Source organism: Diplotaxodon limnothrissa, linkage group LG18, assembly GCF_057381915.1.
Source record: "Diplotaxodon limnothrissa isolate DT_005_m linkage group LG18, D_limnothrissa_male_GT1.1, whole genome shotgun sequence".
Taxonomy (NCBI): domain Eukaryota; kingdom Metazoa; phylum Chordata; class Actinopteri; order Cichliformes; family Cichlidae; genus Diplotaxodon; species Diplotaxodon limnothrissa.
In genome coordinates this window covers 24759467-24778454 of record NC_140613.1, presented here as the reverse complement: position 1 = coordinate 24778454, position 18988 = coordinate 24759467, and the positions used below count along the sequence as shown (strand labels likewise).

Genomic DNA, 18988 nt, shown 5'->3' with positions numbered 1-18988 from the left:
AGTGTGTTGGGTGTAGACACTGCAGGCTGTAAGGAGGGCACTCACGCACACACTGACACACACAGAAACAGAGAGGGACTGTGCAGCTGTGCCCCTCTGCTAAGCAGAGCTCCTACATAAAGAGGTCACTGTGCTGAAAACATAGCACCTCCTTCTCTGCCACCACTTCAAGGCGTTCATCTTGGCTAGTTGTACATCCCTTTTTGAAAAAAACTAAATAGAATTTTTAAACTAAATCCCTGTTCAAATACAACACATATAAATGCTTCACAGCATAACAGAGTCACAAGTTTGCTCTGACATTACTTTTGCTCGAGGTCCGTTTGTTTGAGATGATGTCATGAATCAGTAAGAACAAGAAGGAACTGCAAACTGTGCGTGAGTCAGATTCGGTGTGCGTAATTGTCTGAAGACAGTGGAGAAACAGAGGCCTCGCTGTTAACGGGGATTAACTAATAATCGTGCTGTGCAAACAGTCCACCTGAGCCGATCCCACACTTTCACCTTGTGAGAAAATGAGCAGTTCCTCCTACTACTTGAAGGTGAGCTGACTCTGTGAGTCTTGTGATGAAGGCAAGTGGACGATGCCTCAATTTGGAAATAAAAGATAAAAGAATGAGGACTGTTTCTCTTCAGACGCCCCAGATGCCAGAGTCAGGAGACGGGTTAGCAATTGTCTCATCACTGTCAGCTAAAGGTTCACACTTGTTTAATTCACTCATGTATAAAATCCTTCCTAATTTTAAATTATTTATTTAAATTTTAGGACTTTACAATTTGCTGTGCTTTTTCATCTTTAAGCCACAAACCTCTGACAAGTTTAGACGAGAAATGATTTGTATTTTTTTATAAATGACACCTGTGACAGCTGCCATCGAATGTTATTAGAATTCTGGTGCGAGTGTGGATAAGTAGTGCACAGCTATGTCATTAGCCAGGGTAGATGGAGGCTATGGTTTTCCAGCTGGTCGTGTAACAGTTTCAGCAATGGTTGACCGACACGTTCCTCTCCTGCACTAAATCTGCACTTGTCTTGCTGGAGGACAGATTTCCAATAACAAGACAAAGGAAAGGTGACAGCTGTTTCCGACATGTTCCCCATTACTTTTTATTGTTAGACTGTGTCTGTGAAGGACCAGTCACAGCCTGTTAATCCTCAGTCTCTTCCACTGTTTTCTCGTGCATTTCTGCAACTTCTTAAGTGTTCGAGGCAGAAGTCAATTTCTAGCTCAAGGACACTGCAGCAGCCTTGCTCAGCGTGTCAGGACGCTCTCTGTGAGTCCTTATGTTTGTGTGAACAAGCTGAATGAACCTTTCAGTTCACTCTTCTTTTTTTCATTTTCTTCCTGTCCACCCTAAAAGGCTCCTTCACTGTCTCTCTGCAGAGTCGAACATTCCTCCACAATGGCGCTTTCCTCCAGGCTACAATACGTGTCTCTGGGGGTTCTGGTGCTGCAAACCACCCTGCTGGTTCTCACCATGCGCTACTCCCGTACCCTGAAGGAGAACGGTCCTCGCTACCTCGCCTCCTCTGCCGTAGTGTCAGCTGAAGTGCTCAAGATTTTTATGTGCACTCTCCTCATCTTCAGTGAGAACAGTGAGTAAGGAGGAAAATCAGTTTTGGATCCTACTTGGGTAGAAAATCCCCAGTCTAGTTAATAAACTTCATAGGTTGAAAAGTACCCCACATGATTTAGCAGGTTGCAGAACCACCTTTAACAGCACGAACTTGTAGCACTCGTTTTCTAAATTACTGACAGCGCTCTCTCTGTTTCTCTTAGATTTTAGCTTGACGGCAATGTACGAGCTGCTGAACAAGGAGATTCTGAACAAGCCCGTGGAGCTCGTGAAGCTGGCCGTTCCTGCAGGGATCTACACTCTGCAGAACAATCTGCTCTATGTTGCCCTGTCCAACCTGGACGCAGCCACCTATCAGGTTACATACAAATGAATGAATGTGCTTGTTCAAGCTCACTGAGTTTGTGTGCGTGAACTGGTTTCTTTATGGTTTCACATGGCTGGTTTGTATTATGTACATTTCTGCATTCACAGTGTACAGTGGATATCCTGGTAAATATTTACATAAATCTATCTCACAGATGTCATCTGTTCTAATCTCATAAGGCTTGTTTGATTAATTTAAGTGGTACTAAAGCTATACCCTCTGCTATATTCTGTAAATATTAAAGAGGAAAATGCTAGTTATTGAGTTTTGGAACACTGGAAAAAATCATAAAACATATAAAATATGTTTGTTTAAATTAAAGCTTCACATCCCTCATTTCTAAAATGATATTTTTTATAAATAACATTTATAATTGGATGTGAACAAACTCTATAGTGATCTAAAAAAAAAACAATAAACCAAAAAAACATACTTTGGAAAACAATTCAAACTGACTGAAACTGTTTTGTGAACTTGGAAAATTAATTTAAAAAATAATTTAAAAAAAATACAGACGACTAGCTGGTAAAAAGGCCATGTTCACTTTTCTTCTTTGTCACAAAGTAACCATTTTCAAATGAACACCAAGATTTATACGTTCATGACATCCAGTTCCAGTTTCTGCCCTTTTTCGCATATACGCAGTTCTTTACATAAATGAATAACGCAATAACATTTTTAAGTAGAATTGTGAGACTATTATTACCCAATTAATAATACTACCCATTTGTCCTTGAGCGCTAAAAAACCTGAAGAAGAAAGTGAATAAGAGGCACTTGGGAACATTTCAGATCATCCTTTTAACAGCAACTCAGTGACAAAAACCTTGCAAATGAAGCTGTCCCAATAGGAATGAAGCACAACAAGTTCAATGTTTATTTCCGGAGTGCAAACATGTGTCCTCTTATCTATCACAGAGAGGATTCTTAGAAATGGCGTGTCTCTTCCATTTTTAAACAGATCTGTCCTGACCCCTGCACAGTGGGCTGCTGAATGAAAGGCATCAAAGTACAGATGAAGAATTAGAATACAGTAGATCTTCCAAAAGAACGAGAAGTAGCTGGAAAGAAGATTTCTGGATATGAATGCATTTTCTGTAACTGTGGCATTTCTATACTACCCATTATTGTGTGCTAAATAATAAATAAATAAAGTTTGTGTTTGTAACACTCTGAAAAATGCGATATGCTTTGAAGAGCACAATAAAAGATAGGAAAATATGACTGTAGCATGAAATATAATTGTGGACACAGTCAAAATGAAAAAGTAAGAGTGTAAATAACAAGAAAAATTAAATATGGCAGAGAAGAAATCGAAAGCAACAGGATGTTATTTAAGAAAAAGAAAGAGCATAGGTAGCAACTTGATCAACTCTACTGTAACTCAGACTGTAGCCAGTACTGTATCAATTTTTATGTGCTGTAGTGAGGATGGGAGTAATCCATCATTTACTTAAAGCATCACTTGTGTTTTTGTGTCTAACAGGTCACGTACCAGTTGAAGATCCTCACCACAGCTTTGTTCTCTGTCTCCATGCTCGGGAAAAAGTTAGGCAGCTACCAGTGGCTCTCCCTGCTCTTCCTCATGGCCGGGGTCACTCTGGTGCAGGTAACAGCGCTCGCCGTCACCACAATTATTACTAATGTTTCATTTCTACCTTTCTAATGGTTTTTTTGGAGTCTCAGTGTATTCATGTGTTTTGATAAAAGCCTATGCCTTTGCACACGCTCATCAGTGTTTCAACCTTCACAGTTGCCCGTCGAGTCTCTGGGTGACTCTGAACAGAATGTAATGTCTGAAAGCTCCCAGTTTGTGGGCCTGATCGCTGTGCTGATGGCCTGTGTGTCCAGTGGTTTTGCTGGAGTTTACTTTGAGAAGATCCTCAAAGAGACAAGCCAGAGTCTGTGGCTTCGTAATATACAGCTGGGTGAGTGGCTATACCTCCATTTATATGACAGGCTGAGCGAGGAATGTATGGTTCGTTACAAACAAACGTTTTCTCAGAAAGTTATGCAGTTCCTGTGAAAGTACACCGCATGATTTAGCAGCTTGCAAGAACTTGTAGCACTTGTTTTTAAAATGACTTTATCAGTCACTCACATTGTTGCAGAGTTACTTTTACTCTGTCTTACAGTGAGGTTTGCAGACAGTCATTTGTGCACAGCTCCCGCAGCACTTCAGGCAGGTTGAGGTCTGGACTTCTTTTATTTTTCAGCTGTTCTGCTGTAGATTCGCTGCTGCGCTAGGGATCATTTAGCTGTCAGACAGATGGGGTTGCATTTGACTCTAGAATACTGTGGTATGTAGAGGATTTCATGGTCGGCTTAATGACTACAATGTATCCAATAATAACATGACTCTAAGTAAAACTAAAGAGAGACTATTATAAGAAATTCAGTGCAAAATTAAATAAGAGCTGTAAGCATGAAAAATGGTGCAACATGCAAGACTTCTCTGTATCTAATTTAACATCATCTAACTGTTGACATTCAGTCAGGGAAAATCTCATTTTATACCAGGGGTTTCTGCAGAGTTTGGACAGCATTTCGTTTACAAGCCTCAGGCTCCATTTGTAAGTTAATGTGCTAACAGAAGGACATGTTATACCTACATACCTACAATACCTACAACCACGATTACCGACACTAACAAGCTGATCTACAGTACGGCAGCAGTGATCAGTGAGATGCTTGGCTACAAGTTGAACAGCCACAAGGGGCAGTACCCTCCATGGAGAAGGAGGCTAGAGGGCAAGATCAAAGTAGCACGGAGGGAGGTTAGCCAACTAACGGAGTTGCAGAAAGGTGCGACAAAGAAGGTGCATAAGAAATACAGCAAGCTGTCCATACCTGAGGCCTTGGAAACTGTCAAGCAAAGACTCACAGCCTTGGCCAGCCGCTTGAGGAGGTACACCAGAGAGATAGAAGGCAGGAGAATAAACCAGCTGTTTTCCACAGAACCAGCAAAGGTGTACTCTCAGTGGCAAGGGAACAATAATAATAAGAGAACAGCACCACCAAGGCTGGAGACGGAGCAATACTGGAAGAGCATATGGGAGAAGGACGCAACCCATAATGGCAATGCTCAGTGGCTAGTGGATCTGAGGGCAGACCACAGCGACCTCCCTGAACAGGGTCCAGTAACCATCACAGTGGCAGATATCCAAGAAAGGGTCTCCAGTATGAAGAGTTGGACAGCACCAGGGCCCGACATGGTTCACGCCTACTGGCTAAAGAAGCTGACTGCACTCCACGAGCGTCTGGCAGCACAAATGAACCAGCTGCTAGTTAACGAGAGACACTCGGAATGGCTAACCGAAGGTCGGACGGTCCTGATCCCCAAGGACCCCAAGAAGGGACCGGTCCCCTCCAACTACCGACCAATAACCTGCCTCAGTACTACATGGAAGCTCCTGTCAGGCATCATATCGGCTAAGATGAACAGGCACATGGGTCAATACATGAGCGGGACACAGAAAGGAATTGGCAAGAATACCAGAGGCGCAAAACACCAGCTACTGGTAGACAGAACAGTCAGCCGAGACTGCAAGACCAGACTGACCAACCTGTGCACTGCCTGGATTGATTACAAGAAGGCCTATGACTCAATGCCCCACAGCTGGATACTGGAATGCCTAGAATTGTACAAGATCAATGGGACCCTAAGAGCCTTCATCAGGAACTCAATGGGGATGTGGCGTACAACACTAGAGGCCAACTCCAAGCCCATAGCACAAGTCACCATCAAGTGCGGGATCTACCAAGGAGATGCTCTGTCCCCACTGCTGTTCTGCATAAGCCTGAACCCCCTCAGTGAGATCATTAACAAGACTGGCTACGGATACCGACTACAGAACGGAGCAGTTGTCAGCCACCTCCTGTACATGGATGACATCAAGCTGTATGCCAAGAGTGAACGAGACATCGATTCACTGATCCACACTACCAGGCTATACAGCAATGACATTGGAATGTCGTTCGGACTGGAGAAGTGTAGTCGGATGGTAACAAAGAGAGGGAAGGTAGTCAGAACTGAGAGGATTGAACTACCAGAAGGCAACATTGCAGACATAGAGGACAGTTACAAGTACCTGGGGATCCCGCAGGCAAATGGAAACCATGAAGAGGCTGCTAGGAAAGCTGCAACCACCAAGTACCTGCAGAGGGTCAGGCAAGTCCTGCGGAGTCAGCTGAATGGTAAGAACAAGATCCGGGCCATCAACACCTACGCCCTGCCCGTGATCAGGTACCCTGCTGGGGTAATAGGCTGGCCAAAGGAGGAGATAGAAGCCACTGACATAAAGACAAGAAAGCTCCTTACCATGCATGGAGGGTTTCACCCCAAGTCCAGCACCCTGAGGCTGTACGCTAAGCGGAAGGAAGGGGGCCGGGGACTGGTGAGTGTCAGCACCACAGTCCAGGATGAGACAACGAACATCCAAGAATACATTGGGAAGATGGCCCCAACTGACCGAGTGCTCAGTGAATACCTCAGGCAGCAGAAACCCAAGAAAGAGGAGGGAGACGAGGAACCATCATGGAAGGACAGGCCCCTGCACGGTACGTACCACCGGCAGATAGAGGAGGTGGCTGATATCCAGAAATCCTACCAGTGGCTGGACAAAGCTGGACTGAAAGACAGCACAGAGGCACTAATCATGGCAGCTCAAGAACAAGCTCTGAGCACAAGATCCATAGAGGCTGGGGTCTATCACACCAGGCAAGACCCCAGGTGCAGGCTGTGTAAAGATGCCCCAGAGACAATCCAGCACATAACAGCAGGGTGCAAGATGCTAGCAGGCAAGGCATACATGGAACGCCATAACCAAGTGGCCGGCATAGTGTACAGGAACATCTGTGCCGAGTATAACCTGGAATCCCGAGGTCAAAATGGGAGATGCCCCCAAGGGTGGTGGAGAATGACCGAGCTAAGATCCTGTGGGACTTCCAGATACAGACGGACAAAATGGTGGTGGCTAACCAACCGGACATAGTGGTGGTAGACAAACAGAAGAAGACGGCCGTAGTGATCGATGTAGCGGTTCCGAATGACAGCAATATCAGGAAGAAGGAACATGAGAAGCTGGAGAAATACCAAGGGCTCAGAGAAGAGCTCGAGAGGATGTGGAGGGTGAAGGTAACGGTGGTCCCCGTGGTAATCGGAGCACTAGGTGCGGTGACTCCCAAGCTAGGCGAGTGGCTCCAGCAGATCCCGGGAATAACATCGGAGATCTCTGTCCAGAAGAGCGCAGTCCTGGGAACAGCTAAGATACTGCGCAGGACCCTCAAGCTCCCAGGCCTCTGGTAGAGGACCCGAGCTTGAAGGATAAACCGCCCGCAGGGGCGTGCTGGGTGTTTATATATATATATATACATATGTATGTGTGTGTGTGTGTGTGTGTGTGTGTACATATATGTATATATACATATATATACATATATGTATATATACATATATACCTTTGTACAAGCACAACGTTAGACTGATTTGGTGATTTGGCAAGTAAAACTGTTCTTGGCATATGGATGTGAGTTTCTTGGGATATTTTGTTCTATGTGTATAACAATAAAGATTGAACTGAGGAGGTGCACATTCAAGGTGAGTTTATGGGCTGTATATTGATAAAACTTGATGGCATCTTAGGACTGCAGTCTGCTTTAAGACAGCATGGCTATGGCTCATTTCCTTTTGTTCTTCTTGCCTTATATTGCTCCTTAGTTAAAACACCACCTTTGTCTTACTTGTCCCAGCAAGGACCTGATCTTTATCACTTTCTCTTGTCTCTTTCAGGTTTGTTCAGCTTTGTGTTTGGCTTGACAGGCATGGTGGTGTATGATGGCGAAAGCTTGAAGCAGGAGGGGATTTTCCAGGGATACAACACTATTACCTGCATAGTTGTCGTCTTACAGGTTGCGCCATCGTGTTTCACTACAGTACATCATTTGACTTCCATGAGTTTTATGGCAGTCTTTGTGGAGTTGTTCATGTCTGCCTTTGTGTTGTTTGCATGTCTTCAGGCTCTCGGCGGGCTGATCGTGGCTGTAGTCATTAAATATGCTGACAACATCCTCAAAGGATTTGCCACCTCTCTATCAATCATGGTGTCTACACTCATGTCGTATTTCCTGTTGAAGGACTTTAATCCCACAAGGTAAACACAAGCGCGCTTATGCACAATAAAAAAAATATTAATTTGCTAACACTTTATCAGTGGAAAACATGATATTCTTGAGGGGGTTTTTTTTTTTTAGATCTAGCAGCTTTACTACAGGCTGAAATACATTTAGGTCCTTAAGTTTCTGACAAAGAAACTTTGTTTGTAATTTTGCCTCTTGCCTCCACCACAGTCTATTTTACAGAAAACAATCATGATTTAAAATCCACTGTGGTGGTGTAACGAGGCGTGCTATTAAAAACTATCATTATCCAAAAACTTTTGGACCTACCTGTGTGTCAGCAATTGACACTGATTATCAGGAAACCAGTTAAAACAGAATCCAGATGTCTTTTAACAGTCACCTGACTGCGCTGACCACCTTCACATTTGTGGATTTTCATCAGGTTTTGTGTTGATTAAAAAATAGTTCTTCCATCACAAACTCCAGTTTAGCGTTTTTGGTTTTAACTAATAAAAATCTGCCTTATTTTAATACTAATCAGCAAGTCTTTGCTTCCAAACATGTTAAACTGTGCAGTGAAAAGTTTTTGCCACCTTCCTGATTTTGTAGTTTTTTGCATATTTGTTAAATTTAGATGTTTCAGATCATCAAACGAATTTTAGAATTAGAAAAGATAAGCCAAGTAAATAACTGGGTTAGTTATTAAAACGTAATAAGTGGCTGTGCCGCCTTCGGCAGAAGCAATCTGCAAGGACTGCAAGACATGGTGATGCCGCATAAGCCGAGAAACCTTGAGCTTCAGGGCATAAACTCATGGCCGGAGATTCTTCTTCAGGATTTTATGGTACAGAGCAGAATTCATGGTTCCATCAGGGAACAGCAAGTTGTCCAATTCCTGAAGCAGAAAAACAGCCCCCGAACATCACCACCATGTTTGACTGCTGGTATGAAATTCTTTTAGGAGATGCATGTAACAGGAATGAAAGCTTCCAAGAAGTTCACCTTTCGTCTCGTCACAGAATATTTTCTAAAAAGTCTTGGGAGTCATCAAGATATTTTTGGTAAATATAATATGAGTCTTTATGTTCTTTTGGCCAGCACTGGTTCTTGCCTTAGACTCTCACACTGATGCTATTTTTGCACAGTCTCTTTTATGTTGTTCACTTGTGGAGTGACTTTAAGTCAGACAAGTTAGGCCTGTGTTACAGGCCCCACTATGATGGGCGCGTAGCCAGATTACGATCCTGTAAAACAGGAGAGAAAGTGAGCACAGGAGACACGCTGCCGTTCGCCTGGTCAGTCTTGCCAGAATTTATTCATACAACACAAGCATATCTGCTCCACTCTTTCGTTAACTCAATTTCACAATAACTGCTCATTCCCTCACATGGCTTGTTTTCCACCAGTACATTTCAATATTAGTCCACACTACTGGCATAAAACAACAAAGGGTTTAAATGAATGAAACAAATGAAAACTACACCTCTTTTCCCATAAATGAGATAAACAAAATAATTCACATCATCATGGTAGTGTCTCATCATAGAAAGGAAACTCTACTTTCAACATTACTGCACTACTTTCCTTGCCAGCATTTTTGTTGGCCGTACTCTTATTAGCGCTCTCGCTTCATATGTCCTTTTCAGACCAGTTAGATTCTAACACTGAAACAGCAAGTTTACACATGACTTCAGGCGGGCTCAGAACACTTTACACACGCGTTATACAAAACATTTGTCATGAACACAAAGCTACAAGTTTATCAGGAACTGTAAACCTAACTGGGTTGGTGCTTCTTATTATTATATGGAGTATTATACGCAGTTGCAACAGCTTGCTAGCGTTACCCAGGCATATAGCCTAGCTATAACATCTTACAGAGCTAAAGTAGCTCACATAGCGACAGTATAATACATCACATATCACAGACCCGTCTTATGTCATGAAAGTTTAAGTATCACAGTGTCCAGCTGTGTATTTCTTTATGTTTTTGACCACATTACTGACCTGTAAAACAGGAGAGAAAGTGAGCACAGGAGACACGCTGCCGTTCGCCTGGTCAGTCTTGCCAGAATGGAAAACTTACGGCAGCTATGCACCCGACTCAGTTCCCAAAGCACGCTGCTGCCCCCTACTGTCCAAAGTGTTATACACTCTCCTGGCAACAGGGAACTTACGTGACATTGTGGCTTTAAATTACACCAATAAACCAGCAAAATAAAACATGCAAAATAATCTCCATATATCATGACACTTAACTCACAATTGTGACCACATTTCTGTGTGGATCACATGCTCCCAAACAAAAAAAAAGATGGCTCCAGACATTTCAAGAAAATACACAAAAAGTTCACACTTCTTAACACTTTAACTCGCTCACCTAGAAACAGTTCTTGATCTTCATATTTCAGAGCGAAGGTATTTCGTCAGTGTGTGTATCAATATGGGTTTGTGTATGGTACAACAGTGCAGGGGAATGGTTGGTATGGGATGTAGTGTGGCACAGTGAGGGGTGGCATTCCCCAGACTGGCAGGGCCTGTACTGTACAAAGTCCAGCGGGGTTAAGTGACCCGTGTGCTCGGTAAGATGGCTGGCCCAGGGACTCGTATGTGAGAACCCGAGGGGGTTTCCTGCCCCTGGCGGATCTCCTCACTGTGGCTTCCTGAGGAGTCAGCGGTCGAGCCTCATCACCCTCAGTCATTGTCTCTGGACACTCCTCCGCATCAAGGTGTTCTGGATCAGCAACAGAGCAGTCTGCAATTTGGTTTTCACCTTGTTCTTGTTCAACTTCTCTTTCAGGAGAAGTGCCTCTGGGTTGCTCTGCCATATGACCTCCTGACCGTGGCATGTATATTTGTTTTCCAGGGACATTCTGGGCTCCTTCAATATTTCTCTGGGACTGATGCATTGGTCTCAGATTCTTTGTTTGGCGTTGAGCCTGTGGTGATACTCTGAGCCAGTACTGCACTCTGGGTGCTTCACTGTCTGAGTTTTCAGAGTTGCTGCTTTCGGGCGTCTCCATCCCATCATGTCCCACAGCAGGGTCACTCCTTTTCCTTCGAGCCCCTCTGGATGGCAATGGCCCCCTCTGCAGGTCAGGTAAGTCCACAGGTAGATTATTTACAAGGTGTAGAAGGTTTCTGTGAAGTATGCGGGTTTTAGCACCACCTGCCTCAGAGCATACTTTGTAAATGGGACTGTCACCCACTTGTTCCTTGACGACATACACAGTTTGCTCCCAGTAGGGTCTCAATTTTCCAGGTCCTCCCCTCTCACTCATATTATGGACTAGGACCCTGTCACCAGACTGGAGAGTGACTGTGTTCTGTATGTGACGATCATAATACTTCTTACCCCTTGCACTGGAGTGCTGGCTGTTCTCAGCTGCAATACGGTAAGCCTCCTTCATCCGTGATGCCCACTTTTTGGCATAACTCTGAGGTGTTTCAGATTGATCTCTGGTTAACAGGCCAAAAATTAGGTCTACTGGGAGGTGGGGGTGCCGACCAAACATGAGGTAGTGGGGTGAAAAGCCTGTGGCCTCATGCCTGGTACAGTTGTAGGCATGCACTATCTGGGGTAGGTGCTCCTTCCAGTTGCTCTTCGCCCTCTCCTCCAGCGTCCTTAGCATTTGGAGCAACGTCCTGTTAAATCGCTCGGCTGGGTTGCCCTGTGGATGATATGGTGTCGTCCTCGAGTGAGCAACCCCAGCCAGGCGTCGTAGGGCCATGAACAGGTCATTTTCAAATTCTCTGCCCTGGTCATGGTGTAGCCGCCTTGGAAATCCAAACCTGGGGATGAAGTCATTGAATATCTTCTCCGCCGCCGTCCTTCCCGACTTGTTTTTCGTGGGGTAGGCCTGAGCAAACCTGGTGAAGTGGTCGATGACTACTAAGATGTACTCGTAGCCCCCCCTACTGGCTTCTAGGTGCATATAGTCCACAGACACCAGTTCAAGCGGCGCAGAAGTGGAGATTGATCCCATCGGGGCTCTGATCTGTTTGACCGGCTTCTTTTTCTTAATGCAGGGGCATTTCCTGGTCACATACGCTTCAATGTCCCTCTTCATAAAAGGCCAGTAAAAACGGTCCCTTGCCAAGTGAATGACCCTCTCTGCCCCAATATGACCCAGGTCATCATGAAGATGTTTCAGCACTAGGGGGTGGTATTGTGTTGGAAGCACAAGCTGTCTCCGCTGTCCTGCCGTGCGATACAGTAGTTGGTTTTCGATATTGAGCTTTCCCCACTCGTGCATCAACTTCCTCACAGGGCCACTGGCTCTCCTTCTGTCGTCATTCGTTATTACTGTTTTTGTTTCTTTCAGTTTGATCAGTTCGCTGATAACAGGATCCCCCCTTTGTGATGTCACCAGATCACTGTGACAGACAGGGCAGCAACATATGCAACGTCCTCTGTCTTTGCTGACTCACAACCCTCCCAGGCAGCATGGACAGCGTCTCCCGTGAGCTCTTCCGTACACTTTGTGAGATAGGTGTCGATGTCAAGTGGGAACCGGGAGAATGTGTCCGCATCTATGTTCACCTTCCCCGGCCTGTACTTGACATCGAACCGGAAATCTGCCAGCTCACCCACCCAGCGGTGGCCCACCGCATTAAGCTTTGCAGTGCTCAGCACATAGGTGAGGGGATTATTGTCCGTATAGACTGTGAAATGGGGTGCATAAAACAGGTAATCCCTGAATTTCTCACATACCGCCCACTTAAGGGCGAGGAACTCCAGTTTCCCTGAGTGCAGGTTATAATTTTTCTCAGCAGGGGACAGAGTTCTCGAGCCATAAGCGATGACCCTCATTCTTCCACCCTGGCGCTGATACAACACAGCGCCTAGTCCCTCCTTAGAGGCATCTGTGTGGAGTACAAACGGGAGTTCAAAGTCTGGATACGCCAACACGGGTGGGTGCGACAGAGTGTCTATCAGCTGCTCTAATATCCTCTGGTGCTCATCTGTCCACACGATAGGTGTCTTTGATGGCAGCTGGGCCCCCTTTCCCTTCGTGAGCTTTCCACTTGTTACTGCTGGGGCGGTTTTCACATTCAGCAGCTCGTAGATTGGCTTAGCGATGCTAGAGAAGTTTTGGATGTACATTCTGTAATAGCTCAGGAACCCAAGCAGCTTCCTCACCTCACCCACTGTATTGGGTGTTTTCTCTTGCAGCAGCCTGATCGCATCAGTGTCTTTTGGGTCAATCCTGACACCATCAGCTGAGACCAGCCTCCCCACATACCTGACCTCCTGCCGGAACAGCTCACATTTTGTGGGCCGAAGCTTGACACCATGGGCTTTTAGAGACCTCAGGACCTGACGTACTCCCTCGACATGCTCGTCAAAAGATTTTGCGTAGCAGAGGATGTCGTCGAGATAAGGGATGCAGCAGCTATCACGCAGGGAATCTAACATCTCCTCCATGCTGCGTTGAAAAGCGGCTGGGGCATTGGAGAGCCCAAATGGGATCCTCACCCATTCATAGAGACCCCAAGGAGTGATGAATGCTGTCATGTGTCTGGATCCCTCTGCCATGTAGCCCTGGTGATAGGCTTTGCCTTGATCCTGGATGGTGAACCAGCTGTGGCCTCCTAGTGTGTCTATGAGGTCCTGGATGCGAGGCAGTGGGTGGCGGTCTGGTACAGTCTTTTGATTTAAAAGCCTGTAATCGATACATAATCTCAATGTTCCATCTTTTTTTCTGACACACACGACAGGTGCTGCGTACGGTGACTTTGACTTAACTATCCACCCTTTGGCAAGCAGATCTTGGATGTATTCTTTAACCTCTTTGTAGAGGGGTTTGGGCACTGCAGCATAGGTTTGCTGTACTGGGATGTTGTCCTTTAAATTTATGGACATTTGCAGGCTTGGAATACACCCTATGTCTTCGTCATCACAAGCAAAAGCTCCTGACTCCTCGTATAGCATTTGTTTCACCTTTCTCTGTTGCTCATCACTTAGGTGACTAACATCCACTGGCGGGTGCCACAGTGTAGTAGGGGACAGGTCACTCATGGAGCTTGGTGGCGGGTCAGTGTTGCCCCGGGCTTGACTGTGCTCGCCGCTTGGGCTGCCTGTTCCTATTACTCCATCAATAGCTTCAATGGTGCCTAGGACCGTGGAGCTGGGCAGGACCACCGTCTCGGTAGAGTGGTTGGAAACTGGTACCTTCACGAAGGGTCTCTCATCCTGCTGGATTGCCAATAGCCCTTCACCTATACTCAGTGGCAACAGTGGTGTGTCATCTAGGTTAGGTTCAAACAGCACGAGTGGGCTAGAGTCACTAATGTCTAAAGATACTCCACACCTAATATACGCTACTTGACCAGGATTAATAGTGGCACCTTTCCTGCCCACCTTTACAGTCGCATTGTTCTACTTTTGGTTTGGTCTGTATGAAGCTTACAATAGCCTCTGCCTTTGCACTGTTGATCTCTAGGGCACCAGTCAGCAGGTTGACGAGGATGGACATGATTTTGGGTCTGCTCTCGTTACTCTTGATGAGTTCTTGGATGACATTAAAACCAACCAATGGTCTTTCTAAATCTAGTCGACTAACTAGAAAAGGTACTCTAATGGATAGATCTGGATCGTTGTTGCCTTGCAGGTTTACCACCACTTCCATCCACCCATCATATGGCACTGCCTCCCCCGTGACAGCAGTTACACTGAGTTCCTCATCCATTAGTTCACTCAGTGGGCGGATCTCTTTTTCAGGTAGGTACTTGTTCTTCCAGGCGTGGTCTATGATGCTCACATTTGCCCCTGTGTCTAACATGGCAGTCACTGCATAGCCGTTCATGCTGCATTTCAATAGGGATTTTCGGCCAATCAGTGGGGCAACTTTCTCAGGTGGGGGTAGGTGGTTACCCATCTGTAAGCTCATAGACTGGTCCCTCTTTCCTAACTCTAGTACTGTGGCATCATGGGGCTGGGATTTGTCCCTTGGATTGGTCAGGGGTTGCCCCTCAGCCCTGACCGGCACTCGTTTCCCGACTGCATATTCCTTTTCAAGCAGCCAATAGCACGATGGCCTACTTCTCCACACGAAAAGCAGTGGTTACAGCTTGGCCTGCCTTGGGCTACACACTGTGGACACCCATATGATCTTTGTGTCTTTCTGTCCGATTTGGTCTTGTCAGAGTCTCAGTGTCTCCATGGCCTCCGTTAGAGCCTCGACCTGAGCACTCAGTCTCTGAATTACATTGTCTTTACCTTTGACTCTAGTCTCGCCCACAACGCCGGTCATTCCCTCTGGCTCTGCAACTGTGCTGTGGGCTTGTGTGAACTTCCGGCTGGCGCTACGCCCCAGTTGGCGTTTTCTCTCGTTGTCCTCCATCGTGGTCTGGATAACCTGTCTTAAGAGAGCTTCATCAGAAACAGTGGGGTTAGCCAGGAGCGGCTTCAGGTCCCGCCTGAGGTCCTCGTGCCTTTCTCCCATGCCTTGATAAACTGCGTTCAGGAACACGCCCTGGAGTGTGGAGGCATCATACTTTATGATTGAACTTGCCTGCTTGGATGTGAACGTTATTCTCTGTTTCAGTCCGATCATGCGATACAGGAATTGCTGTGGAGATTCGTTCTCGTGTTGTTTAGCACACATCAGTTCCTGAAAGAGCTCGGTGCTGGTTTTCTCTCTCAAATGGGACTGTAGGAAACTTTTCAGTTCTGTAACTGTCAGGTCTTCCTTGTTCACAAGCATGTCTTTAAAGTTTCCACCCTTGATTATGCGTAGGACTCCTCTAATTATGTCGTCATCTGTGTGTTGTTCCCTGCGACCGTCATCAATCTGTTTGCAGATACTGTTAAAACTAATGTCCGATGCAGTATCAGTTATTTGCCCACCATGTATTTTGAATTCCTTCCTCTGTAACAGGGGCAGGTCGCGAAGGGCAATCACACTCTCGTGGGCTGGGGCAGGCAGTGCTCCTGCAGCCATGTGGTGTTGCTGGGGAATCAGTGGATGTCTGATGTCAGTTGGTGGTGAGTTAGTGGCATGAGGCCCGCTGATGTGACCGCAGCTACCCGTCCTACACTGTGGTCCCTCTGGGTCAGGTGCGTTGATGCTGTGTCTGTGAGATTTGTTCTGCCCCTCCCCTGAATCTGTGAGCAGTTGGTGTATGTCAAAGTTGGGGGTTGCCACTTCGGGAGCGTAGCCACCCATGGGAGATATATGTTTGCCATTAATGTTATCACTGGCTGGTGGCATCACAGGCGTCCCTTCACCACTAGCCAGATCTTTGGGGGGTGGTCTACCCTTATCCCGGTTAGTAATAACCAAGTCAATAGTGTCTTGTAAACATAACAACATGACCAAGCCCTCATCCTCTAGCTGTAGGAGTGTGGAGCTGTTCATATAAGCAGTGATGTACTCAATACAACCTTCCTCATCGTCCTTGTTTAGCCTTTCTGAGTCCAGTTCAGCCACCGGGTCAAGGTGAGTTGCAATGTCGTATGCTTCATCAGCCGTTAGCTGGTAGAGTTTCTTTTTGATGGACCAGCTGAGTCTTCTCCTCTCGTCGCCTGACATGACTTTTGTTGCAGCCTGGTGGCGTTACCGGTCCCACCCTCTTTAGCAACACTGTCACTTTGGGTCCAATGATCACTGGATCAGCCGGACGTGCTCCTCAGACGCCGCCGATCCTGGACGAGCCCCCAGAAATCTGTTACAGGCCCCACTATGATGGGCGCGTAGCCAGATTACGATCCTGTAAAACAGGAGAGAAAGTGAGCACAGGAGACACGCTGCCGTTCGCCTGGTCAGTCTTGCCAGAATTTATTCATACAACACAAGCATATCTGCTCCACTCTTTCGTTAACTCAATTTCACAATAACTGCTCATTCCCTCACATGGCTTGTTTTCCACCAGTACATTTCAATATTAGTCCACACTACTGGCATAAAACAACAAAGGGTTTAAATGAATGAAACAAATGAAAACTACACCTCTTTTCCCATAAATGAGATAAACAAAATAATTCACATCATCATGGTAGTGTCTCATCATAGAAAGGAAACTCTACTTTCAACATTACTGCACTACTTTCCTTGCCAGCATTTTTGTTGGCCGTACTCTTATTAGCGCTCTCGCTTCATATGTCCTTTTCAGACCAGTTAGATTCTAACACTGAAACAGCAAGTTTACACATGACTTCAGGCGGGCTCAGAACACTTTACACACGCGTTATACAAAACATTTGTCATGAACACAAAGCTACAAGTTTATCAGGAACTGTAAACCTAACTGGGTTGGTGCTTCTTATTATTATATGGAGTATTATACGCAGTTGCAACAGCTTGCTAGCGTTACCCAGGCATATAGCCTAGCTATAACATCTTACAGAGCTAAAGTAGCTCACATAGCGACAGTATAATACATCACATATCACAGACCCGTCTTATGTCATGAAAGTTTAAGTATCACAGTGTCCAGCTGTGTATTTCTTTATGTTTTTGACCACGTTACTGACCTGTAAAACAGGAGAGAAAGTGAGCACAGGAGACACGCTGCCGTTCGCCTGGTCAGTCTTGCCAGAATGGAAAACTTACGGCAGCTATGCACCCGACTCAGTTCCCAAAGCACGCTGCTGCCCCCTACTGTCCAAAGTGTTATACACTCTCCTGGCAACAGGGAACTTACGTGACATTGTGGCTTTAAATTACACCAATAAACCAGCAAAATAAAACATGCAAAATAATCTCCATATATCACGACACTTAACTCACAATTGTGACCACATTTCTGTGTGGATCACACCTGCAGTTCTTTTTGACCAGGGGTAGGCTACTCCGGGCCTCAAGTGTCGGTGTCCTGCACGTTTTAGATGTGTCCTTCATCCAACACAGCTGATTTAAATGGCTAAATTACCCCCTCAACATGTCTTGAAGTTCTCCAGAGGCCTGGCACTAAACTAATCATTAAAACCTGCAGGACACCAGCACTTGAGGCCTGGAGTTGTTTAACTCTGCTTTAGATGGTCTTCTAGGTTCATTTGTGACCGTTGATCATCTTGGAGTAATTTTGGTAGGATAACTGCTGCTGAGAAGATTCACCACTGTTGTAAGTTTTCTGCATTTGTGGATAATGATTCTCACCGTGGTTCACTGAAGTTCTAAAGCCTTAGAAATGGCTTTGTAACCCCTTTCCAGACTAATAGATGACTTTTTGAGATCTTTTAGCCTACTTCACTTCACCATCCAGCTTCTGTTTAAGGGATTTCTCAATTCAGCTGGTCTGGCAGTAATCAGGCCTGCGTGTGATGAATATACTGAACATGTCAGCTTTCCAAAAACAATGTGGAAAATCAGAATTAAGTCACGTCATAACATAACAAGAAAGAAATCCTGAAGAGGGCAACTACTGTTTCGCTATCTTCTAATCAGCAGCAATGTTTTTGAAAGGCACTGTATTCAAAATCTTGGCAAAGCTCCACACAGAACTAGTAATAGTAACAGTGATAACTGTCATACACACAAGTTGCCTCACGTGTTGTGCTTCCAACTTAATGCATTTTCTTTTTCTCTGTGTCTCTCAGCGTATTTTTTCTAGGTGCAGTGCTGGTTATTGCTGCCACATTTCTTTACGGCTATGAGCAGAAACCTGCCAGCAGCAGCACCAACAAAGTGTAATCAGAGACTTGCGTGAATTGTGGCTCTACGAACTGTGACCAGGAATTTGCCACATGAACAATTTCATTACAGAAAAAGTAAAGACAAGTTACTGGGAAATACAGTCTTTTGGAAGTGGGCCTTCTCTGAAAAAGTGCAAAATGGATGTTAGCAGTGACTCATGTGAAAGCTATTGTTTTGAGCATGTCAGGTAAACTTAACACTACAGAAAAGCAAACGGCGTAAGGCGAACAGGAGGACATGATAAGCAAACCATATCCTTGCTGGCAAACTAATGTGAAACTAGT

The 18988-nt window shown here is 45.4% G+C and overlaps 1 protein-coding gene across 1 annotated transcript; it reads left to right on the top strand.

Moving 5' to 3' along the window:
• The first annotated feature begins 567 nt into the window (after window positions 1-567).
• Window positions 568-18701, top strand: slc35a3b (solute carrier family 35 member A3b). The gene is made up of 8 exons (XM_085377670.1): window positions 568-665; window positions 1386-1597; window positions 1782-1936; window positions 3431-3553; window positions 3698-3872; window positions 7736-7854; window positions 7963-8096; window positions 18608-18701. The coding sequence occupies exons 1-8, from the start codon at window positions 568-570 to the stop codon at window positions 18699-18701; spliced, it is 1110 nt and encodes a 369-aa protein (XP_085233796.1).
• The last annotated feature ends 287 nt before the right edge of the window (window positions 18702-18988 follow it).